Genomic DNA, 25,848 nt, shown 5'->3' on the forward strand with positions numbered 1-25,848 from the left:
TCTCGCGAGAACACGGCGCGGAGAGAAACTGGAGCGGAGCGCCCGCCCCCTCCGCCACGTGACCGGGCAATTCCCACGCCCCTCTCTCGCGCCGCACGCACGGCGCCTGCGCGTGACCCTCCCGCCGCCGCCGCCGCCGCCGCCCGCGCGCGTCGCCAGAGGTCAACGGTCAGAGGGCGAGGAGGCGGAAGTGGCTCATAATACCGAGGCAACGGCGTCGGCGTCGAGCTGAGCTGCGGCGCCGGGCTCGGCGCGTTCGCGACTCCGTTTGTCCTCCCCCCGTTTCCCCCACCCCAGCTAGGGCCCCGCAGGCCCGGGAGCCCCATCAGGGCGGGCCCTATGAGTGTGTCGCTGGTGGTCCTTCGCTTGGAGCTGGCCGAGACTTCGCCCGTGCCCGGCGGCTTCCCGTACAGCGCGGCCGGTGAGGGAGGAACGAGGGGAGGGAGGATTGGGGGGCGGCTGGGAATTGGGGAGGGGGCGGCTGGGAATTGGGGAGGGGGCGGTGGGGGGAAAGCGAGGAGGGGGCTGGCGCCTCCTCTTGCCCCTGCTTTCTGGCTCCCGCCCCTCGCTCATGACTCACGGTTCATTTCCTTACTGCCGATAGTATGCTGGACTACAGCTCCCATTATCCCCAGCCAGGTATGGCCACCGGCCGGTCCTGGCTGTGGATGATGGGAGCCGCATTCCAACGCATCTGGAGGGCACGAACTTGTGGGGAAAGCTGATTAAACGTTCAAGAAGGTCTGTGCATGTGACGTGGCCGGGTGGGCTCCTGTGTTGTGAGGCTTACGCCTTACTGCAGACCGACCCAATCTGGTGCCCTCCAGATGTTTTGGACTTCAACCAGCACTAGCCAGCAGGGCAAATGGTCAGGATTGCTGGAAGTTGTAGTACAAAATATCTGGAAGGCACCAGGTTGGGGGAGGCTGCCTGACTGCTTTGTGCTTTTCCTTTAACCGTATGCTGCCCTGTTTAGGGAGAACGTGTGGCTATTTTGGTTATGTGCATTTATTTATTATTATTTATTTATATTTATATACGGCCTAATATAACAAAATCTCTAAGTGGTTTACATATAAATATTTAACATTGTATTTAAATACACTATTAAAAGCAATTTCGGCTACAAGAGCAATACAAAGCAATAGAAGGAGCAGTAAGGTGGAGCTGCATGTGATTAATTGCAATTAATTACAAGCCAGAAAAAGCTGGGTGAACAAGTATGTTTTCAGGAGGCTTAGGGTGCAATCCTATGCATGTTTAGACTGTGCTCTTAGGGCGCTTTCAGACTGAGAGCTTCTAGTGCTACACGTTAGAAGGCACTGTGCAGTTATTCCAGCTTTTTCTCATTAATGGGTTCTTATCAGTAAGAGAAGAGTTGGAAGAAGCCTTGGAAAACACGGGAGGGTTATGAGTGAGAGACCGTCATCTGGACCCCCTGTAAAATTCCTTGAGTGAGATAGGGTGATAGCGTCATAAAAACCCTTTCCTGGAAACACGCTTAGTAACAATGTGTGTAATAAATAATTTAAAACCTTTCAGCCGTAAGTCTCCTGGGGTGTTCTATAATAAAGAAAAAGCTCAAAGCAATATACTTTTTTTTAAAGGCAAACAGTACACCCAAATAATATTGGTTAGTTACGAGACCTTGTGTAGCAGGTGAGGAAGATGTCCCTCTGTTTGAGGTCATGGAGAGATGGTACATATAGGTGGAGTAGCAGTCTGAGAGTTAATGTCTACTTTGTACATTCCTGTTTTGCTTTTTGAGTTGCTAGCTTTTTTTCTATTTCCTTTCTGTACTCATCCCTTTTTACTTCCTATTTTGGTACTAAACGTTGCTGAATGTTCTTGAGGTGCTGTAGCTATTCCATAATAAATAGAAATGTACCCGTCGTGAGATTAAACATTGATATTGCAGTTACTATTGCAGTGCTCTCGGTGTACGTAGTGCATTAGAGTTGCATAGTCTAAAGTAAACAGGTCTCTGCGCCCAAGCAAGTGTTCTTAGATCCTCTTTATAGCAAAGGAAGGTGTTACAGTTGGCTTACTAACAAGCCTTCCTTCAGAAGATGGTGTAAGGAGGGGTATTGTATAGCACATGAATACCACATAAGGCAGAGCCCTTCCAGAATGTGCAATAGTACTTTGAAGGTGTAGAGGTGCACTTAGGTCAATGATTCTCTCTAGAGCAGGTGCTTAGAAATACAGAGGTTGTCACTATTTTCATCTGTGACATGTAGAAGAATATGAGAAAGGGAGGGACAAAGCGGACTCCTGACTTCCATACACTGTGTGTGCACTGATGTGCGTGACCAAGCGTTAATAACTTTGTAATGACAAATGGGGTGGGGGAAGCACCAGAAACAGAGAATGAGGGGGAAGTGTCATAGAGAGGCCCCATCAAATAATGCTCTTCCATAATACGCAGCTTAAGGTTCAGTCTTACACATGTTACACAGGAAAAGTCTTACAACTTCCAGCATTCCTTAGCCAGCCATGCTGGCTGGAAAATGCTGAAAGTTGTAGGATGTTTTTCTGTCTAAACATGGATAGGATCGCACCCTAATTGTAATGGAAGAGAAACTACTGACTTCGGATGATCGAGGTGAGGGATGGATTTATTTAAAAAAAATCTATTCTATTCTAACAGGAAAAGCCAGACACTTGTGTTATGCTGGCTATGGGGTGTGTGTGTGTAATACTATGTTTCCTGTCTTGATTTGTATCTGATTTTTTAATTGCTTGTGACAACAGCTAAACTAGGTCATAGGTGTGTTGTAGCTCAAATGATGAACATGTGGAGTGAAGTGGAGGAAGGAAAACATTAAGAATCTTCATGAATTAATAGCCTGGTGCCTCTTTAATCGATGTCATTGTTCAGGTTTCAGGTCTTGTTTGGCTTCATTTGTTTTGCTCTGGCTTGTGGGTAGTTGCTATAATGATATAAATTCCTGTTTCTGCTTAGCCACTGAAATGTCTGATGAGGAAATCCAGGAGAAATCACTAGCTGCTGCCACAGCCTCCTTGGAAGGAAAGGCACCTGTGGAGAGAGCAGCTATCATTCACCAGCACATTGGCCGCAGGGAGATGACAGATATGATCATTGAGACTATAAAGCCTGATGCAGGTATTTCTAAAATGCTACTCTGAGCTTCTACACAGAGAACAAATACAAGAAATATACTTTTAGACAGCTTACAAAAGTGGCTGTTAGGGGTGGGGGGGGGGCTCTTAGGCAAAGGCAGCTGTGCACATTTGATGGTGTAAGCTGTCTCATTACGACTTAACAAAACATTGGTTGGACCACTCTTAAATCAGGCATATCAACAGCCACTGCCTTGGTCCCTGTGTCAAGTAAGAGCAGCATCTAAATGACCGAACAGGGAAACGTTTTTGGGAAACTGGTAGAAAATTCATTCTCTTTTTCTTTTCTCATAGTCATGGATGTGCCCCAAAATGCATAGTTACTTGTGGGCAAGAAGGCTGGTAAAATGTCTTGTGAGCGTGTAACTTTCGTAGACTAGTTTGCAGAGCTGTTAAAGGCAGAGTTTCAAGGAATTCTTGGAACTGACGTCTGGATATTGATTTTATGGTCATAGGACGTAGGAAGGAGGAAGGAAGAATAAATGAGCAGGAATTAACTCTCCTGATTATGTTGTTTCAAAATTGTCTGTACATCTGAAATGCAGCCCAGAAGCACTGCCTTTGTAGCATCCAGAGCCTCAATGGCACATTTCTAGTGATAGTGGTCAAACCTGACAGAAATGTTTCTCTTATTGTTAGGGTCTGTTTGGCCTTCTCCACCATGCTGCTGCTAGCTAGGGCTACAATCCTAAGCATACTTTCTCAGGCGTAAGCCCCACTGAATACAGTGGGACTTGTTTTTGAGTTACCATGCATAGGGATGAGCTGTAGATGGCCTTATAGTCTAAATAGTCTGGATGGCCATTTTGTAAGCCACCTGCTCAAAGAAAAATCTCAAAATTGATTCCACCAACTTTATTGGAAATGCTCCTGAGTGAGTAAATTGTGACGTGTAGCTTGGAAGTATCACGTTCCCCAGTTTCCAATGGCTACGTTGTGACTTGATACCTTTGATTGCATATGAAAACATTTTTCGAAATGCAGTTGAATTCTTCATGCAGGCAGTTTCTAACCTGCTTGTTTCTCGATTCATCAAAAAGATGAAGTGGAAGCAGCGATGGAAGAAGGCAAAGCTTCTGAGGCTTCTTCCTCTGAGGACCGAAGTAAACATGATGGCCAAAGTGGTGGGGTTGTTGGGACAGCACCGGATTCCCCTTCGAAGCAGCTTCCAGACCAGATTTCCTTTTTCAGTGGAAATCCGTCTGTTGAAATAGTTCATGGCATCATGCACCTCTACAAGACAAAGTAAGAAAATGCATCGCTCCTCATATGCCTTGAAGGAACTGAACATGTACAGTTACTGTGAAACTCCTGCTCTGTTAGTGGGAAGGGCTGCAGCTCAGAGGTGGGGTGGCTGCTTTGTATACAGAAGATCCCAGGTTCAATCCCCAACTTTCCCAGTTAAAGGAATGAATCGGACAGTAGGTGATGAGAGATCCACCAGCGCCAGTCAAGAGTTGGCAATTCTGGGCTAGATGGATGGCGTACAAGGCAGGTGCCTATATGCTGTGGAATGTGAATCTCCTAGGATTTTTTAGGAACAAGATGCGACTCTTTGACTTAATTATTATCCCACCATTCAGCAGTGCTGTCAGGGTGGTTAGCAATAAAAAAATATAATATATGAAACGTTGTAGCAGAAGAGATAAAATGGCATATTAGCAGGGTGACCCTCCCTGTTTGTAGATTCAAATCTTAACTTATGACTTGATTCAGCATCTATGATGTTCAGTAGCAGAGACTTGTGCTAGATTCTTTAGAGTAGTGGTTTTCCACAAGTTCCTTCAGGAGACTTTCTTTCCCCATCAGGTTACCTGCTTAGGAACCCTGATGTGTTGAAGAGGATTCTGGGACATTCTAGGATGCCCACTGGTTCATGAAGGACCCTGGCCAGCTTTCTTGGGCGTCTATGTTGGCCTGCATGAATCGAATGTGCCCCAGCTGGTCCATGCTGGTGCTGCACACTGTAGAGGAAAATCAGCTCACAACTCTGTTCCATGGAAGCTTATCTGCTATTCCTGATCTCCTTGAGGAGCTTGAGATGAGCTTTCCTGGAACATAGTTTGAAGATCACTGCTGTGACACAGTTACTCAGGCTTGGTATGGTTCATTAACCAATACTGAAATGATCAGGTATTCAGTTCTCCAGGAAAGCAGTGGTCCATAGCTTTGGTAGTACATGTCTATTTCAGAAGATCCTGCTGTACGAAGCTGTGCAATGGGAGTCTTCAAATGAACTGTAATCTACTTTGGTTTACATCTAGGCTGACACTGTCGGGTTGGGGCTTTCAACATGTTGGTGAACTTGCTGACCAATATAATGCTTGTCTTCTGCAGCAAGATGACCTCCTTAAAAGAAGATGTGCGGCGCAGTGCCATGCTCTGCATTCTCACCGTCCCTGCCACGATGACCAGTCATGACCTCATGAAGTTTGTGGCTTCCTTTTATGAAGTCATTGAACACATGAAGATCATCCGAGACTCCACCCCGAATCAATACATGGCCCTAATCAAGTTCAGTACGCAGGTAAAAGCTCAGAGGTGACCGGCTGCTTTGGCTGAGGGGAGAACAGGTTCTTCTCTCCAGGTAGACAGGTCCTTAGGCCTCTGAAAAGAGTGCTCTGCCTGGGCTATTTCATCTGCCCATGAGGACAGAAGGAATTACGTAGTTCTAGAGTTGTGCGTGCTGTGCATCTACACTTGCACCCCAGGGATAACAGTAGTAACTTCAATACTGAGTGACCGCTGGTCAGGTGTCACTGGCGACTGAGGCATATCCAGCAGTAAAACTGCCCGTATGAAGCATTTTAATGTAGTCCAGAGCCACTGAGGCCATCGTAGTTCTGTGAGACCACATTAGCTCAGGTGCTGTTATGCAGGCTTAGGTGGTTTGTAAAGTTGAGCCACTATGGGTTCTCTCTGTGAGATTATTTTAAGGGCTGGAGCAGCCAAAGTGTCCGATTTGCACCAGGGAGACTCATGTTAAGGCCTCTGCTGAGCCATGAAGCTTGCTGGGTGACCTTGGGCAGCCTTTCTCTTGGTCGAACCTAATCAAGAGGGTTGCTGAGAGGATAAAATGAGGTGTAGGAAGGAATCCATGGTTCCCTGCACTCCGCGGGGAAGGGAGGACTTGGCTCTTACAGGAAAGTACAACTCCTTTTTCACCAGGTTTTCTTGTCTGGAGACACTTGGCCTCGTATCCAATTGCTGATTGAAACCGTCAGACTTCCTCCTCCAAATGGCCCTGAATTGCAATTACCGGTTGTAGCAGAAACAGTTCCCAGTTGTCTGCATGATTTAGTTTGTATGTGTGGCTTGAAGCAATGTCTCAGGCAGTGGGGGGCAGGGGGGGAATCTTACTGAGCATTAAAGTGGTAAGAAGCAAGGGAGCCAGAGATCAGTTCTCTAAGATAAAAAACTGATTATTTGACCAGGGAAGCCACAGAGGGCTTGCATGTGTGTATGTGAAATTAGGATTTAATCTATAGGGGTGTGGTGGTATTCCTGTCTGGGAAACCACAGGAGCCTTTAGAAACCTGAAGCCAGTACTTTGCTTGATGCTGGTGCCTAGAAATCTAATATCTCACTCTGGCTTAATCTAGTTGCTGTACAGATAATGCTCTCAGTACTGGGTTTGCAGCCTGTCCTGAGCCTTCTGTGTAAGGCGGGATGTGCAAACCGTACAGATTAGAAAGTTGCTTCCTAAACACAGGGCTCCTTTTTTCCTAAGGGAGGCTGTGCGAATGACACTGGCCTGGGAAATGCGCTCTCTACTTGTCTCCTAATTAGTGCTGGTACGTTCAAGGGAATGCTGCTGTCTGGCTCTTCCCTAGGGTAGCCTGCGTTCAATCCATCAAAACTGTTCAGCCTCTTTCCTCTGGCTTGACTGTAGGCAGATGCAGATAGTTTCTATGTGGCCTGCAATGGCCGGCAGTTCAACTCCATAGAGGAGGACGTTTGCCAGTTGGTCTACGTGGAAAGGGCCGAGGTCTTCAAGTCGGACGATGTAAGTTTCTTCTCTCTTGTCAAGCTTTTTTGGGGAGTTCAGCATCCTCCCCTCCAGCACGCACAATCTTGGGTCTTAAAACCTTTCATTCGAAATCTGTAAGGGAGCAATCCTGTGTCCCCTAGACAGTGTCTGGGGAACATAGGATTTTTTTTATTTCCTTGCTCCAAACTCGAAGACAGTCCTCGGTGCCAGGAAATGGCGCTCCCTGCCCCCTCCCCTTCATAACCAGTGCAGAGAGAACCACACCAACTGCCTCTCCACACTCAGTAAACGGAGCGCAGAGATGTGGGAAAAAGACGTTCCTGTGGTAGGGGAAGAGAGGAGGCCGGGGCAGCTGCCTTACACCTTTTCCTGTCACTGCCCCAGCCTCCTTCCCTCCCCAAAGCCTCCGCTAGACAGGCAAAATTGCCTATCTAGCTAAAATGCAGAGAGGGAGGCATGAGGCTGCTCCCTCTTTTCGTAGGGTACTCATAAGCCTCTGAGTTAGGGGCTTTCCAGTACCCAGGGTGCAACTCATAGGATTGCACCCTAAGTCATCTATTTCTGAAAACTAAAGCGCCTGACCAAGAGGGCCAAATTCCTCAAGCCCATCACCTTGGTACAGATTCTTTCCCGTGTCCTGAACTCCTTGAAGGGTTTCGGGAGCGTTGTTACCCTCTCAGGTCCTTTCAGTTAAACGGATGCTGCATCTCATGATTTTTAAACAGGGGTTATGGATGGGTCTCGCTACAAAAGATCTTGTCCCCATTTGGGTTTTTTAAAAACAACACAGTTTAGTACCTGTCGCTTGATGCTTTAGTCCAGTGGCTTTTGAGATGTCTTCTGGAGAACCTTGGAGAGAAGTTCAGTAATGAAGGTCAGGCATTTTGAACAACAATGTCCTCTACTGTTAGCATTCTTTCTTTGCAATACGCAACCTGAGGAATGCATTGAGCCCTTGCCAGGCTGTTCATGCTGCTTGGCTAGGTCAGTGGTGGGCAACTTATAGGCCGTAACTTCTGGAGGGCCACAACTCCCATCAGCCTTAGCCAGCATAGCCAATGGTGAGGGATCATGGGAGTTGTAAACCAAAACATCTGGAGGGCCACAAGTTGCCCACTGGTGGGCTAGGGCAATGTTGAGGCTCAATGGACCTCTGGCGCTTGCTCATTGCAAGTGAGAATCCATAGCAGATCAATGTGGAAAGGGTTCTAGAAATGCAGATTACGTGTAGTTTCTATTCTTGGCATCTCAAGATGTCATCTTCACATCTGTGTTCCCATTTTTGTGAGGTTTGTCTTGTGTCTCCCTCCATTGTACTACATGGAATCCCAGCCCATATGTCTATTTCTTGAATTTGATGAAATTGGCTCATGCCTGGGACCTTTGAGGCCCCATGGGGCTCTGCTTGCTGTCGTGGATGACCATGGCAGTTCTTCTGGCCTCTGTAAAGTGGGAATTGGGGTCAAGATTTCCTTTTTCTCCTGGCTGTTCAGAGGACAACGAAAAAGGCAGTAAAGCACCTTGCAAATCTAAGTGCATGATGACCGGCACCTGTCATTGACTGGCACGTTGGCTAACCAGGCTGTGTCCTTCTCCTTCTGAAGGGGGCCAGCCTTCCTGTCATGGACCTGACTGAGCTTCCAAAGTGCACTGTCTGCCTGGAGAGGATGGATGAATCTGTCAACGGGATTCTCACCACACTTTGCAATCACAGCTTCCACAGCCAGTGCCTGCAACGATGGGAAGACACCACGTAAGATGCTCACTTCATATTTGCGTGCGTGTAGGAGGGAGGGAGCGCAAGTAAGCTGTTGGGTATAATTGTCAGAAGGCTGAACACCTAGGATGGTTTGCTTCATGCAAGTGCCATTTCAAACCTGGCTGCATGGGGTCTAGAAGCTTTTAGAAGTGACAGCAGAGTTTACAAAAGAAGCCTACAGGCTAAATAAAAAGTGTGCTGGAAGTGTGCTTGCGGGGACCTGCTGACCCTGGTTTAACATGTCTCATCTCTCTAGTAATTGTCTTATATTCCTAATCTTGGGCTTGATCTTAATTGTGTTATTGGTGAAGCGTCTAAAATCACTAGACACTAAAATTTAAAAAACAAAACTAGCCCTGCTCGTAGGCTTAGATTATAACAATGTCTCCTCTCTTCTGAGTCTTCCAGGTGTCCTGTGTGCAGGTACTGTCAGACGCCAGAACCTGTGGAGGAGAACAAGTGCTTTGAATGTGGAGTCCAAGAAGTGAGTGAGCAGGTGGGGGGGGGGGATTTCCATTATTTCTCTGCTGAGAGAGACTTAACTTCACCATGGGGACCACATACAGATCAACCCATTCACTTCAGTCTAAATAATCCTAAATGTGCTTTGCAGTCTTGCTGGAAGAGGAGCTGAAGTAAGGAGGGATTTCATTCTCTCCTCTTCTTTTTTCTTTTTTTTTAATAAGAGTATGTCTTAGGATCATAGGAAGCTGCCTTATGCTGAGTCCGATCCCCTGCCCATCTAGCCCAGTACTGTCGACACTGACTGGCAGCAGCGGCTGTCCAGGGGTTCAGGCGGGTTTCTTTCCTAGCCCTACCTGGAGATGCCAGGGGTCGAACCTGGGACCTTCTGCCTGCAAAGCAGGGGCTTTGCCACTGAGCCATGGTCTCCTCCCTGTTCTCGATCATGAATGACTCATGCATATGGTAGCCAAGTCAGGCCTGGTCCCCACCACCTGTCCCAGAATGCCCCTGGCCAATGCCAAGTGTCTGTGTTCCTCTTGTGAACTTCAGTATTACTGCTGCTGTCTGATAATGCAATCCTGAGCATGTTTACTCAGCCACAAGTCCTACTGTTCAGTGGGGCTTGCTTCCTGGTGAGTATGCAGAGGATCGCAACCTGAGGGTTTCTTCCTCTGTGCTTGAGCTCTGTCACTCCTTCTCTTCCGCAGAACCTTTGGATATGTCTAATATGTGGGCACATCGGATGTGGGCGCTATGTGAGCCGGCACGCCTACAAGCACTTTGAGGAGACGCAGCACACCTACGCCATGCAGCTGACCAATCACCGAGTCTGGGACTATGCTGGAGGTATTCCCTCTTCCTTGGGCTACGTAGGGGACAGCCAGGGCTGAGCCTCAGAGCACGCGCTGAATCAGGGAGAGCTTCTCCAGAATGGAGTTTGGCCCTTGGGCTGAAAGAGGTTCCCCGCCCCTGGCTGAAGGATTTAGTTGCAGAGCCATTTCCTTAGGAACCTGGGGAGCGGCACTTGGTCCCTTGAGCACAGGGTTGTCTGCGCTGACTGGCAGCGGCTCCTCGGGGTTTCCAACAGGAGCCTTTCTCAGCCTTGCTTGGAGATGGTGAGGAATGAACCTGGGACTGCTTGCATGTAAAGCATTTGGTCTGCCACCAGTGTACGTGGCTCAGACTGGATGGACAGTTTCAGAGAGGAAGGCTCAGCCACTGACGTGTGCAAGAAGCAGATTGCATTTATTTACAGCCCCCCCTCCCTGGTTGTATCTCAAGCCACGTGGGAGCACAAGCACCAGAGTCCCAGGTCTTGCATCCCTTCTGTGGGAAGATGGAGGAGGGGGCCGGCTGAGCTAAAGCGTGCTGGAGGCCTGGCAGTCTGGCTGTCTTCATTCTCCAGGTCCTGTCTCCTGTAGGGCAAGATTGGAAGTTGCTGAGCACTCGTCCTGCAGGGAGCTCAACAGGATGGGGCTTTTTCTCCCATCACAAACCTTCTGGGGCAAGATGGGCATGGGTGGAGTTGGCAGCTGACCCACTTATGCTCCAGCTTGTTTTACAACTTTCTGCATCGACTGTAACTCTAAATCCAAGGGAAATTTCTACCCACTGGCCAGTAGGTTGTTGCGTTTCTCTCTAGACAATTACGTCCACCGGCTGGTGGCCAGCAAAACTGACGGGAAGCTAGTTCAGTACGAATGTGAGGGGGACATATGTCAAGAGGAGAAGATTGATGCCTTGCAACTAGAGGTACGTCTGCGGTGGTTTTCCTGGCCTCTCTTCTTTGGGTCACTTTCTCCGGCTAACTTCACAGGGCCCTGTTGAGAGTTTATCACACCCTGGGGCAGCCCCCGCCCCACCCCCCACACACACCTGGTGCCCTCTTGATGTGTTGGGCTGCAAGATTGGAGAAGGCTGACTCAGCTAGTCCAGAATGCTGTGGCCAGACAGTTAACTGTGGCCAGTTAGAGGGAGCATGTGACTCGCTTGTGGCATCAATTTCACCAGCTACTGGGCTGTATCTCAGCAGACTCTGGTTATGACTAGGGATGTATGGATTTTGTAAAATCCATCCCGACTGCTGTTCGCAGACTGTCAGGTCCTTTCGTTCCATCATCCGTTCATTGACAGAATCAGATTGTTTCCTTTTTCCCGAATTTGTGCAAATTCGCTCTTGTGAAAATGCACAAATCCCCCCAGATGTGCATTTTCATGCTTTAGCCTATGAGGGAAATGGACATTTTCAGCCAATGTTCTTCATTTTACATATTTTTCTACAAGTAAATTTGCGTAAAATTCCAGAAAGTTAAAAAAATAATCTGCAAGTCCGAGGAATCCATGCGACTCAGGAAAAGCTGGTCCACTGTGGAATCTGTGGGTCGGATTCCTAGAAATGAGAACTCATTTGATTCCGTTGGGGATTCCTTTGACATCCCTAGTTATGACTTCTAAAGCCCTATCCAGCTTGGGACCAGGCCGTGTTCTGCCGTAGCAGATGGGCATTTGTCTGCTGGCGCGGTGTCCTAAACGCATGTGCCATGGTGGAAAGGTAGCATGGTTGAAAAGCTCCCCTGATGGCTGAGGGAGTACATCCTTGTCAATTGCAGCAGTTTCAGTTTGGGGATTTCTAGGACATTTTTCCTCTTGTTCCATGGGAAGAAAGGGCTCTCCCTGCAAACGTTCACCTTTGGCACCATGTGACCGCTTTGTTTTCTCTCCACCCCGCCCCCCCATGCAGTACTCATACTTGCTCACGAGTCAGTTGGAGTCCCAGCGCATCTACTGGGAGAACAAGATTGTCCGAATAGAAAAGGATACAGCTGAAGAGGTAAGGGGCAGGTTAGCAGAGGCAGCCCTCATAGGTTATAGAGCAGCTACGGCATGGGCCTTGGGCAAGACAGCTGGATTCTCTTTCTCTTCTGGGAGTGTGTTCCTAAGGGAAAGTAACTCCCAAGACCTTCACCTTTGATGGCAGCTCCAGGAGCATCCATCAGAGGGAGTAGTAGCATGATTTTTGCGTCTTGAGGCAAAACATTAAACTCTTGTGTGGTACTGGGAATTCCCCCCCCTCCCCCGCACACTCCCTGGTGACCTGTTTTCAGTCCACTCATCGCTTGGTACTTGTATCAACCTCTTTCAGAAGTAGACACTTGGATCCAGTGGTCGCTGGAACTTGAACTGCAGAAGTGCTCCTGGAACCTCCTTGTTTTTCTTGGTGGGGGGGTGGGGGACTAGTTTAGGGGGCTGCTTTAGCTACCAAGGCATGAGAATTCCAGCTGAAATAGGGAGGAGCAAACTATGCTCAACTCTTCCCCAGATAGTAATCTGACCCCTCCACTTTGTCTTCTGTTTCTGAGAGCCCTGGCTGATCAAACATGGGAAGACTTTTGGGAGGCAATGGCCTGACCCCCTAGATTTGGGTGGCATCCCCATAGCTCCCTAGTGGTTCTTAATCAGATTCTGGGGCAACATTTACATCAGTCTCGAGTGTGGCTAATGCCAGAGGAGCCTGAAATGTCATGACCTGCCCCTAAAGACCCACTGGGGCAGAGGAACTGCCCATCACTTGGATGTCCTGCACTGAGAGGAGCATTTCTTATTTATTAGATTTATTGTACACTCTAGGCGGTGTACAATATGAAGAACACGACCTACAACAAATGTACATAATCAACTGAACAAAACAACATTGCGCCAGAAAAAGAGGAGAGGAGCATGTTGCACAGCACATAGAACTAGTAGCCTGTGCTAAACCTTGTGCCTTTTGGATCATTGACGTACACGCTAATGTTGCGAGTCAACCACAACACAAGAAGAGAATCTAGTCCAGCCTGTACAAGCTTGGGTAGTTCCTATTGGACAAAAAAGGGGTAATAGATTGCCATTTCCACTAGATAATTCTAAACCACTGTCTGATGAGCGTTTTTGGTCAGTTAACATTGTGCGAGGATCTGGTTGTCAAGCCTGCTTCAAGCTTCCCCAGGCTGGTGCCTTCCAGATATTTTGGGCTACAACATTCCCCTAGCATTCTTGACCATTAGCCATGCTGGCTAGGACTGATGGGAGTTGAAGTCCAAAACACCTGAAGAGCAGCAGGCTGGGGAAGGCTTCCTCTAAAGCCACCTCATCAATGCCAAGTAGAGACCTTAATGGCAATATAACGAACCATTCATAATTTCTCCCCCGACAAGTGCTGCAGCCCCCTTTTATATCTTAATGCAGCCTTCCCTAACCCTGGTACCCACCAGATGTTTTTTGGCTACAACTCCCATCAGCCCAGGCACCATGCTCAGTTGATGGGAGTTGTGGTCCCAAACATCTGGAGTACACCACATTGGGGCAGTCTGGCTGAACAAGAAAGGCTTGTGCATGTCTACCCAGAAGTAAGTCTCGCAGACCTCAAGCGGGAACCAGTGCCTGTGGCGGTGATGAAAATGGCCAAGAGGTGCTTCGACCTCCTGCTTGCTTCATGGAGTCGGCCTCTTGGCACGTGGTCCCTCTAAAGAGGAAGCAAGCTTGCTTGCATCGCTCCCTTTGTGGGGCAGGAAACCAAGGCCCTTGGCGGTGGATTTCTCTCCTTGTTTGCTTTATCTGTGACTGAGAACTTAATGTCAACAGAAACAGCCATGTGATCCACTTGCTTACTGTAGCAAAAAAAGGCCAGTGTGCAATTTTTTGGAATGAATGGGGCAGGAATTCCAAGAGGAGCAGAACTTCCTGTATGCCAGCAAGTTCTGTTTCTGTCAACTGCTTTTTGTCCTTTGTTTTGGTGAGGCTCAGGACCCAGGTTAAATATATACAGAATTACAATGTAGTAGTTACCGTCAAAAACAAAACTGCTAACACCATCACAATCTAAGGGTTTATTGCTGTGATTTCTACTGAAGGCATTGAGTTCTGTGAAATCTGGCAGCTTTTTGTAGCAAGTTCTGTGAAATCTGGTACCTTTTTTTCCTTGCTCCAATTTTACCTGCAAAATGCAGATTGTTGCACACAAAGCCATACGTTGCTGCTGGGCAACCAGTGATTAATCTCTAAATTAGATTCAGATTGATAAGTCCCAACTGTAGCAAAACTGCTCACTTACATAAATTCAACTGATCCATTTTCCTGTCAGGTGATCTAATATATTCTGGATATGCCCGGCTCTTTCAAAAGTTGCAGCTTTTGGGGACAATGGAAGTTCTATTGTCAACAAAGAGCAAGATGGCTTGCGAAAGGGTCAGAGTACAATAGACCAGGCCAATGCATTACATAGTGTAAGTTCTGAATAATCAAGGACCCAGATAAAAGTCTATCGATTTTACATTGGCCTTTGATCTAGTAAACTGGGACCGGTTTTGGCACAAGTTGTCTGCAACCAAAATTGATAAAAGGTTTTCATGCTTATTTCTGGCTTATACAGATGTTACATCATAATAATGCCATGCAAGTAAGAGTCAGTCCTAATAGTGTTTTAACACAAGCAATTCAAGTATTGAGATGGTAGAGCATGGTTGTATTTTGGGCCCTTTTAAATTTTTTATGTAAACAGCAGAATGTTGTCTCCTTCCTGCAAAGCAACTTGGTGGCTTCTTTACACTGATGACCTTGCACCCATATCCTTAAATAACCTAGCTCTGAAAGAACGTTACTTAAGTTGGGCTCCCTTTCTAAGGAAGAGCAGTTGGTCATGCTAAATCCAAAGCCATGGTCTCTGGTAATAGATTCCAGGAATATAAATGGCAACTTGATGGCCAAATGCTAGAACAAGTGCAGCCTCTTAGGTAAACTTGGGCCTTATTTTTGATGAGAGATTGTCCTGGAAATTTCAGCTAGCTGCTGCTATTAAATTATCAGCTGCTAGGACTATATACCAACTTCAAAAAACAAAGTAAAATAGGACAGTGGAAGATTACAACTAGTGGACCTTATCTTAATGGTGGTGTGTGTGGTGGTGGGGGGCATGTTCTGTAAGGGTATTGCCTCAATTTCTATATGGGGCCAAACTCTGGGGAGAAGGCATAAAGACAGAACAAGAAATCCAGTGGAACAAATGTATTAAGGATGATTGGACGACTCCCCTAGGGATACCAGCAGCTGCTCTCAGGGCTAATCCGGGGTTGCCATCCATTGCCTCTAGAGTTGACCTGTGTTATGTGAAATACTGGTTCAGATTAAATGAAACAGAAGACACTAGTGTTACTAAATTCTGCTGGCTGGAACAGCTGATGGTCAGGTTGGGCACAGATGTCAGAAATCGGCAAGTTATAATTTAACCATTGAAGGTTTCTTGTCCTTACACCGTCGTCATCATCATCCTCTGGTTTTTTGGGTATGATTCCCAGAAAGATTGTGCAGTCCTTGTTTAATGTATTTTATTTATTTCTTAATTTCTTAATCGCCCGTCTGGCCAGTCACCCAGCCACTCTGGGCAATGTACAACAGTAATGATTTTACTTCTCCTGGTGGTATGCTAAAATCAAGGAAGGAGCACTGGCTCTTCCCCACCCCTGCACACACACACACACACACACACCCCCCTGCACACACACACACACACACACACACACCCCTGCACACACCCCAAAAAAGTTAGGTAGGCTCTTTCTGGAGCTTAGGTTCCAAGAAATGCCATCTGCATATCTTGAAGGGACCTGCATAGGTATTCTGCAACATGAACAGAAACGTCTCTGGATGCAATTATGTTGCAGATACAATCTGCTACTTATTATTCTGCCCACTATCTGCTGAACCAAGAGAATTTGCTTTTATGTAAATATTCTTTTACAGTAGCTGGATAAAACACCTCACAACATTGTGACAGTTATTACTAGATAAGCCAAGTGTTCTATTACTGATATATGATGGCGTTCCGTCACACAGCAACAAGGAAATCGCATGCGTGTATCTTAATGGATCTTGTTAACGATCTTAACTGAGTTAAGCTTTATTTGGAGATGGATTTAATTATGACAAGGTTTTGCGTATCCTGTCATAAATGGATGGGCATGAGTTCAGCAAAGGGATTTGACAATACCCAAAGTTTATAACTGCTAGGAGAGGAGGTCTGGAGCTCTAGCCAGGCTGGAAGTAATTTTTCTGGAGCTGAAACCTGACCCAGTTTCTTCCCTTAAGATGTTTTACCACCTCTCCCATTATCCCCAGACAGCATGGTTGATGATTAGGGATGATGCCTTAACCCTTTAACCCCAGCTCCATGAGAATCGGGGCTTGCCTTACTCGGGTGAAGGGAAGGCACTCTGTGCATCCCCAGAGGCACACTCTTCCTCCATAATTCAAGGCTGAGCCCAGATGGACAAAGCACGTTCCTAGGGCAGGGCAGCGCAGGGCACGGCCCAAATGTGAGCCCGTCACGTAGCCTCGTCTGTCCTGTTGTCCCCCATGCCGTCACACATTTAAGATTGTGTTTTCTCGGGGTCATGGTTCAGGAAGGGCCTGACAGGCTGGTGGGTGCAGCCTTCGCCCTTCCTAGCCAGAAGTGCTCTTCACAAGGTCCCAGTCCCAATGCACTTTCCAGCAGAAGGTGGCCACATGTGTGGTGTCTGACGCCGGGCAAATAGGGCATGCTCCACAGCAGTCTGGGACAGAGCGTTTTCCTGATTGGCACTTCTGGTATTGAAATTAATACAGCTGCTACTCAAACTGCCAGTGATGCTGCAGAATAAAAATGTGGAGCGGGGTGAGTGCAGTGCAGCCTTCCCCAACCTGGTGCCCTCCTGATAGGCTGGACTACAACTCCCAGCATTCCCCTCAGGATGCTGGGAGTTGTAGTCCAGCCTATCTGGAGGGTACCAGTTTGGGGAAGGCTGTTTAAGCAACTCCCCATCTGCATCCATACAGCATCATAGCTCTCCATTCCGTAGCAGAATTTCAGGCCGTGCATAGCACTAGCTTTTTCTTGACTCTCTGGTTCTAAGTTGCTATCCTAATTTCCGAGGGAGGTGCGGGACTTCTGCCTTTTGCGTGTGATTATTTGTCAGGCCTTACAAAGAGCAAACTTCCATTTGTTCAGCAGGCCCTGCCCAGGAGCAACAGAGTGTGCTCCTCTGAGGTGTGCTTCATGGACTGCAGCAGGTAGTCCTAAGATGGAGGTCAAGTTGGTGCTACATATCAAACGTCAGTGTACTTTAGAGTACAAGATGACAGGCATTCATTTCAAATTACTTTATTCGTAAGCTTAGTTGAAGTAGATGAAGGGGACTGAGAGGTGGGGTGGGCGAAGGGTTTACGCCCAAGGCTTCACAGTGAAGATGGGTTTTCAGTAGACATTTGAAATGGGAGGGATAGCGTCTCACAGGTATTCTCAGAAGCAGTTTATTTAAAGTATTTTTATCCTGCTGAGAAGACTCCCAGCACAGCAGTTTACATATAATCAGTGAAGCAAGACAGTCCCTGCCTACAGGCTTAAAGTCTAAAAAGACACGACACTCAAAGAAAAAGGAAGCAGGGAGGGAGTCTCCAGACAACCTTCTGTTGTTCCTACCCCATCTCTTGAAACTTATTTCCAGATCCTCAGGATGTGGCTGAAGTCTAGAAATTGCTCCAGAACACTCAGCTCTCATAATGAGAACACCCATTTGGACTTTGGCCTGCTTGAAATGTCTATCTTTGTGTTTTGTTTTTAAAAAACAGATTAACAACATGAAGACTAAATTTAAAGAGACCATTGAGAAATGCGACTCACTCGAGCACAGACTGAACAACTTACTCAGGGAGAAGCAATCTGTCGAAAGGAAGTATGTGCTTCATGTCATGTTCATCCCCTAGGAAATGGGTGTATGTAAAGAAGTATCCTGCATGCCAGTTTTGATGCAAGTGATTCTGCCCCTGAACTACCATCCACCGCCCCACGCCCTCCACCCCACCCTGGCCCCCCAACCTTTCCCCCTACAGATCTGTGCCCTCCAGTCTTCCCCACCCTGGTGCCCTCCAGATATGTTGGATTGCAACTCTTGTCATGATGGGAGTCGCAGCCTGACACATCTGGAGGGCCTCAGGATGGGGGAGGCTGCGTTACACTGCCCTTGCCTACACCTTGTCAGGGGCTCTTTGGAGGCCTCTCTCAGTCTAATCCAGTAGCCAAGTCCAGACACAGACAAAGGGATTCCTTTCAAAGCTTTATTCTTCTTTTACAACTTAACAACTATACCGTTTGCAACTAGATCTGAGCAGCACAGTATCTATGCCCTAAGTTGGAACAGTTGGTCCCCGTTTGAAAGGGAATTACTGGCAGACCCCTGAACTTAAGGACTAGGGGGAGTCCCTCCCTTTTTCCCTTGGATCCTCTGGGCGCAGCCGTTGTTTGCGCGCCAACCGGGCACTACGCCTCCTTTCCGCGCCCTCCATCTGGCGCCGCTCTCTGCGTCTGCGTCCACCAAGTCTGGTATCCGTGCTCCGTTACTCCCTGGACTGCTATCTAAGCTAGGAAAGTTGGTGGGAGGAATCTCCGACAGCTGTTGGCCCTGGGAAAGAGGAGCGTGCTCCCCTCCCAGGAGCGACTGCTCTTCCTCAGAATCAGAGCTACTCTGGGATTTTATGGGCTCAGTGTCCACCCTGACACATCTAAGTTGACATCAGGAGTGAGGGACACGGCACCCTCTGTGCTAAGCCCCAGCAAAACTGAAATGCAAAGTACTGCTACAGCTTGGTACATATGATTTACATGGGAGATGGCTGCCAGCAGTGCACCGCACCATTCTAAACTCCCACAGCAAAACTTCTCCTGTGGTCCTGACTACATCATGTAGTCTTAATTTGGGGTTAAGTCCCATGTAATGTGGACAGGTTAGCTATTTTTGTAATACAGGGACACAGTCTCTATGAACTGGCACAGTTCCACCCATGCTTCATAGGAGTTAGATACCGAGTCCCGGAGGGGTCTGGGTACAGCGGAGGGGCCCGCGGACCAAATCCTCCCAGCCAGGGTTTCTCAGATGGTTGTCCCCCCTTCCCCCCAACAACCAATCATTTGGTGGTTTCCTCATATTTCCCCCCATTTTTAAAGATTGAAATGCCTCTTCTGAGGCTTAGTTACTGGCAGGAAGAACTTTAAGCTAAAAGATGCTGGTATTCTTGGAGTTTTTTGTATTTTTGCCCCCATCCACCACTGGAATGTTTCTCCAAAGTGGAATTTGGCCCTCCGGCTGAAAAAGGTTTTGCACCCCTGGTGGATAGGCTGCAACCCCCCAAATGCCCCAGTCGCTTTTTGTAAGACCTGCAATTTTGGAGATCCCACAACATTTGCAAGGGATTTAAATAGCTCAAACCTCAGTTCCTGATGAAGTAATTATCTCCTCCAGGGCTATTGCATCCATTACCTGCCTGGAGCTGATGGAAAGGGCTATTAATCTAATGTTCTTTCCTATTCTTCACTGCCTTTCAGATGCACTCAGCTAAGCACCAAGGTGTCCAAGCTCACCAATGAACTGAAGGAGGAGCAGGAAATGAACAAGTGTTTGCGAGCCAACCAGATCTTGCTTCAGAACAAGCTGAAGGATGAGGAGAAGTTGCTAAAGGAGACATGCGAGCAGAAGGACCTGCAGATCACAGAGATCCAGGAGCAGCTCCGGGATGTCATGTTCTACCTGGAGACGCAGCAGAAAATCAACCACCTCCCTGCTGAGACTAGGCAGGAAATCCAAGATGGACAGATCAATATAGCCATGGCGTCAGCCAGCTCTTCGGCGGGGGGTTCAGGGAAGCCTTCTTCCCGGAAGGGTAGAGGCAAGAGGGGCAAGTGAGGAATGCAGAGGAGGGAATTGACCTTACCGAAACTGGCCACAGGGGCTTGGCCGAGGGCAGAATGAGAGTCGGCTGCCAGGCAAAAATAGGCACAAGAGTCTAGCAAGGGATCAATTACCAGTGTCCACATCCGATCCCCTCCCAGTGTGCTAACCCACAGCGATGGGCAACCCTTAAGTCTCCCCCCCCCCCACCGCCTGCTAGCTAGCTACTCTTAGGAAGCATGTAGTGACCTCTTTGGCTGTCTGACCGTATTTAACCTCTTCTCTGCTGTGTACCTGAGAACACTGTGTTTGGTTCTAGATGTTTGCTTGAAATCTTATTTAAAAAGTGCAAAAACCAAAACGACGACAGAGCCTTAGGTTTATTTCAGGGAGAGTGGGAAGGGAGGCTGCAGCTGTGCGTCTCTTTCCATAAGCCAGGAGGTAGACCCAGGCCCTAGCTTTCCTCTTTGTCTCGGGATGCCTGGGTCAAAGTGGATGCAGACCATCTCCTTTTGGGAGGTGTCTTTCGGAGGGCAGCAGGATTGCGAGCTAGGCACAGAGGTGAAGCACAGCTGCAAAGCATTTGTGCCAGGAGTGTTGCTGCATGAGCTGCCTGCTGGCACAAGAGCTGCCTCTCCACTCCTCTGCAAGGCCTGTGTCTGAAGCCTGCCCTGTTCCTTGTGCTGTGCTGAGGGTGGTGCATGGGCAGTGCCGACTGAGTTATGCACCCTGTCTCCCGGACCTCTTTCAAAAGCCCCCTCTTCTGCCTCTTTACAGCCAGCTGCTCCGCCCCGCCTTGATACCTGTCTATGCATTACACGGGAACACATGGAACCAAGCCCTGGTGCCCCCTTCTTCCCCACCCTGCGTCAGAAAAGCCGCTTTGGGAGGGGTGACCTGAAGCAGAGAGAGGCCCGCGTGTGCACTTACCTCATTCCCAAGTTGCTGCTTCTCCACTTCATAGCCCCTACTTTATCCCAAGCTGTGTTTCTGTTGTGGGATTCCCCACAATGCATTTGGAAGTTGTGGTCGGGGGGAGGTTTAACCCGCCCGCTTCTCTGCTCCAAATCAGCCTTTCTCACAAGGAACACTTCATGAAAATAAGTGCAAAAAGGGCCCTTGGGAGCTGGCTATTTTAATTCGTGGGTCAGTTTGGTTTAGCTATTAGGGGAGGTTGCGGAATTTCAGCGGGCTCTGAAAAATGAGCCTCTTACCTGAGATGGAAGAGATCTGAAAGCTAAAAACTGCTCGGGGAGATGCCAAGCAGAGGTGACCAGCAAGGGGCTGGAAGACACCCTGCCTAGTTCCAGTGCCTGTATTTTAAACATGCATCCTGCCTCATCCGTTTGCTACTTGAGCATGATGTGCGAACACCTCCTCGTCATCCAAGGCTGCTGTAAACAGCCTGGCCCTTGAGATGCACACTTCAGCTTGTTCCTGCCTGCAACATGAACATGGCTGTGGATCTTTTTGCAAAGGACAGATTTCCTTAGGTGAAGGCTTTTGCTAAGCCAAACGTTAGCCAGATCAGTAGCAGCATTCCTCTTAGTGGCAGGCACTGCTGTCTTGCAAATGTGTAGAGCTGCCTAGATCCCTGATGAGTTGGAGAAGTGCTCTGTTTCTGTGGTAGTAGATATAATGAGCACTACAAATGAGAGCCAGTGGGCAAGATCTTGGCATTAGTGGTATTCAGCTAACTTTTTTTTAAGGGGAGGGGGTGCATGTGAGAACTGTGGTAAAAATAAACTAGCCTAGAGTCCTACAGTTTTCACTAGCTATACTTGGCGGGCTCACTATTTTAAAATTTTGCCTTTTCATAATACAGGCTTGTCAAATTCGCTGCATCACAGGCTGCAATACCAGGCTTTTATCAAGCTTGCTTCATGAAGTCCGTGGCCCTTGAATCCAACAGATGTGTCCTAGTACACCAAATGGACTAGGAGCTTGGCTTACCATGAGCAAACTGCGTGCTGGCTCATGCAGCCCTTTCACTCCCTCTTGACTCCTCTTGCTGGCTAAACAAACCAGAAATGGCTTGCTTAGCTTGTGTGAATCCCAGGATCCTGGCATGTTGCTCCTTTTATAAGCCAGGATCACAAATCAGGGTTTGTCCTTGGCTTATAAATTCTGGCTTGTTTGGGAGCAACAAGCCAGGATACCGGGTTCAGATGACACTAAGCAAACTATTTGCCAGAATCCTGGCTTACACTTCTGAGCAAACCTGGCCGCTGTTTTGTGAGTTCCTTGCTACGACTACTTGGTCAACCTTTGTTGCACAAATGGATCTTTAAAAAAACAAAAATTTTGTGCAAATGTGTTGCACGGAGAGGCTCTGATGAAGTAAAATGGCCAGTGTATCTGTCTCCTATAGAAGCTATTTTTCATATGAACCTATTTTTGCACTGGTTAGTCTTGCTTTGCTATACTCTGTGTGTCCTCTTAGGGTTCTCCTCCTTTTGTCCCACCCCTGTTCCCCTGAAGTAAGAATGAAGCTAGTGCGATATTGGCGTGTTAGCAACAGGGGGAAAAAAATCATCCAGGGCGAAGGAAATTCAGGTGGAAAAGACTCTACAGTTCACAAGCCACTTAATCCATGTTGCACAAATGAATTTGGAAGCACCAACTTGTCTCCAAAGGTATACTTTTACCAGGGCATCTGTTGTTAGCAGGCTGCTACTATGGTGAGATCAATGCAAGCCCAGGCTCTTCTCAGCATCATTTAGGGGCTTGTTCTCACATTACACTTGTATCAAGATCTGGATTGTTTCTAGAGAAGTCTTGCATTTCTTTTGAAATATTGATATGTCATTCTTGTTTAAATTAAGGAGAGTTGCTTTTGGTTGCAACTGAAAGATGCCACTTGTGTACTGAATATGAACACGGATAAATCTGCCAAGCCTTTGCTTAGCTCGGAGCAATCTCTTATTTATTCAAAGGCTAAGCTGGAATTTGGCTGACATGAGCAACAGTCATAGATGTATAGTTCTTAAAAAGACAAACTCTACTGTAACATCTGCAACAAGAATATATTAAACTGGATAAAACATGCACCAGGGCCTTTGTGTGTGTAATGTGTGTTTGGATAGCAGGACTGCTAATCTAGAATAACACAGAGGGTGGTACAATGAAGTAGCAAGCTTGTGGCTGGAGGGAGGTAGTGGCTGGGTTCACACACAATACTAATGCACGGTATGGGTTGTTGAATTCTGGTTGTTGTGTTGTGCAAACCCAGACACACTAACAAACTTTTTTTTTTTTAACCATGAACAATGCAGAAAGAGAATCCATGGTTTGTTGTTGGGTTATGAACTCTTTAGTTGTTTAAACCATGGGTTGTCATGTGTGAACCCAAAATCAATGGGTTATTCATGGGTTGTTTTGCTAGGCTACAGAGAGGATTTTCTTTATCTCCTCTTTCTTGTCATGGCTTGTTTGCTTAGAGAGCGCAGGTGAAGAGGCACTGATGAATTTGCGGGCCTTAAGGTTGGCCACAGAGGCCCTGCTTATAGGCCCACTGTAAAAATCAGGTTAGTGAGCACAAGAGATGTGGGGCCACCACTGAAAAGGCCCCATCTTTGGAACTCCCTCCTGACCAGTACTTTTGGCTCCCTCCCTGTTTACTTTTTAAAAGAGCTTTAAATACCTTTTCCACCCCCATCTGCTTTTTACTGAATCTGCTTTTTATTAGTCTGATTGAAATGGCTCTTCTGCACAAAAATCTGTTCCTGGTTAGCCCGTGCTTTCTTCATTTGAGACAGGTTTGGGGGCGGGGGGGGGGAGAATCCTTGTGTTAATGCTACTGCTAAACAGTTGGGAGCCCGAAATCCTTGCTGATATAGTGCAGATCATCCAGAGAGCTAGCTGTAGATCCAGAGCTACCTTATTTTCACCCCTGCTCTACGCGAGGCGAAAAAGGGGCTGGGGGATGCACATGCACACAACAAAAGCCAAAGAGAGCAATACAAAGAGTATATTGATATGACACGGGCCAGTGGAACAACTGTACAACCTTTCGATGCTACAGAGAGGCATCGGCAGCAAGGGATTGGGCTACTTTGTACAACAGCCATGCCGATTCTCTGCGTAGTGTCATCCAGTTGGCCTAACTACAACATCGGAACACCCCACCCCACTCAAGGAAAGTTTGGAAACTTCACTTCAGCCTTCCCCAACCTGGTGCCCTCCAGATGTTTCGTTGAACGACACCTCCCATACTTCCCATTCTCCATTCATACCATCCAACTCATATTGCTGGGAACTATGGGAGTTGTGGTCCAACACATCTGGAGGGCATCGGGTTGGGGAAAGCTGTTTTACTTGGTACAGAACATGGCTGACATCATCCTAGCAGGAACTACATGGGCTGCCCATATACACCAATTCAGCATTGTTTGCATTGCCTAGCCAATTTGTTGTTAGGCTCAAGGTGAAACGCTGGTTTTGATCATTAAATTTTTTTATTTATTTGTTTGTTAAATTTATTAATCGCCCATCTGGGTGGTCACCCAGCCACTCTGGGCGATGTACAACAACAAAAGAGTTAAAACAATAAAATTCTACCTTAAAAACATCATAAAAAATACCCTAACCCGTGCCTGCCTGAACAACCATGTTTTTAATGCGCGGCGGAAGCTCATTAAAGAGGGGGAATGGCGGAGTTCCTTAGGGAGTTCCACAGAGTGGGGCCACCACAGAGAAGGCCCTCTCCCTCGTCCTCACCAGCCTAGCTGTCCCGGCTGATGGGACAGAGAGAAGGCCATCCAAGCTGATCTTGTTTAAAACCCTACCTAAATGGATTGGGGACCAGACTCTTTGAAGTACCACCTTAAACCCACATGAAACTCTCAGGACTTTAAGATCAGCCTTGGGGACTGCTCTCCAGTTCACTACTACAAAATGGCAAGTTGGCAGCTGCCATAGATAGGGCCTTATTGGTGGTGGCCCTACATTTAAATAGATCTACTACCCTTACATTAAATGATTTTAAAACTATGTATTGCATTGCTATACTACTGTGTACCTGAAGCTCTCTGTAATAAAATAATAAATGATATGATAGATTCTTTCTGTTTTATCACAGTAATACTACGTAGAAGTAAAAAAAACACAGGTATATTCTACTGAGGGTCTTGTCAGTGTAAACTATTTTGCTAAGAGCACAGACCAACATGTGATCAAGTGGTTAATTGTTTAATATTTTAAATTTGTGCTAGCTAGCTAAAAAGTTACTTGGTCAGGATGGCCTTGTGGTGAACAATTTCTGTGCACCTCTGATTCAGGCCAAATGCTTGAAAAGTAGTTTTCCAGCCAATACAAAAAAAATTCAGTTAGCTGAGGGGAACTTGTTAACCTTGTCACTGATCGAGCAAGCCGCCTAGTGAGGTGAGCCCAGGATGGCAACTTTAGTTAAAGACATTTTTTTCTACCCTTCTTCCATCATCATCATCTTATTTGTATGCTGCTTTTCCATGGTAAAACCACAAAGCAGCTTGCAACAACTTCTTAAAAAACCCACACAATTCAGCAACATTTCCAGACAACTAACAATTACAAGTCATAACAATATTGAAATAATTATATGAATAGACTAAAGATATCACAGCAAACATACACCAAAAATGAACAATCCGCTAATAACAAAAATGAAATACGAAACAATTTCAATAGGAATAAAATAATTTCTCTCATCTAAAGCGAATGGTGACCCCAGCCACTAAGCCTAAACAAGCCGCGGCTCTGATGCACCTTCCGCAGCAGGA

At 47.1% G+C, this 25,848-nt stretch overlaps 1 protein-coding gene across 2 annotated transcripts; it reads left to right on the forward strand.

Moving 5' to 3' along the window:
• Positions 1 to 95: 95 nt before the first annotated feature.
• Positions 96 to 23,144, forward strand: BRAP (BRCA1 associated protein). 2 transcript variants are annotated; one of them, XM_084820344.1, is made up of 12 exons: positions 96 to 421; positions 2,966 to 3,127; positions 4,185 to 4,389; positions 5,482 to 5,671; positions 7,037 to 7,150; positions 8,740 to 8,888; positions 9,303 to 9,378; positions 10,067 to 10,205; positions 11,002 to 11,111; positions 12,100 to 12,189; positions 17,997 to 18,100; positions 19,747 to 23,144. In XM_084820344.1, exons 1-12 carry the CDS (start codon positions 340 to 342, stop codon positions 20,102 to 20,104), a joined length of 1,779 nt encoding a protein of 592 aa, XP_084676470.1. In that variant the 5' UTR covers positions 96 to 339; the 3' UTR covers positions 20,105 to 23,144. The 2 variants fall into 2 exon arrangements, with proteins under 2 accessions (XP_084676470.1, XP_084676471.1); XM_084820345.1 differs by lacking the exon at positions 7,037 to 7,150 and having other exon boundaries at positions 172 to 421.
• The last annotated feature ends 2,704 nt before the right edge of the window (positions 23,145 to 25,848 follow it).

Source organism: Heloderma suspectum, chromosome 13 (assembly GCF_057233095.1).
Source record: "Heloderma suspectum isolate Gila_16-S chromosome 13, 16-S_ref, whole genome shotgun sequence".
NCBI lineage: Eukaryota > Metazoa > Chordata > Lepidosauria > Squamata > Helodermatidae > Heloderma > Heloderma suspectum.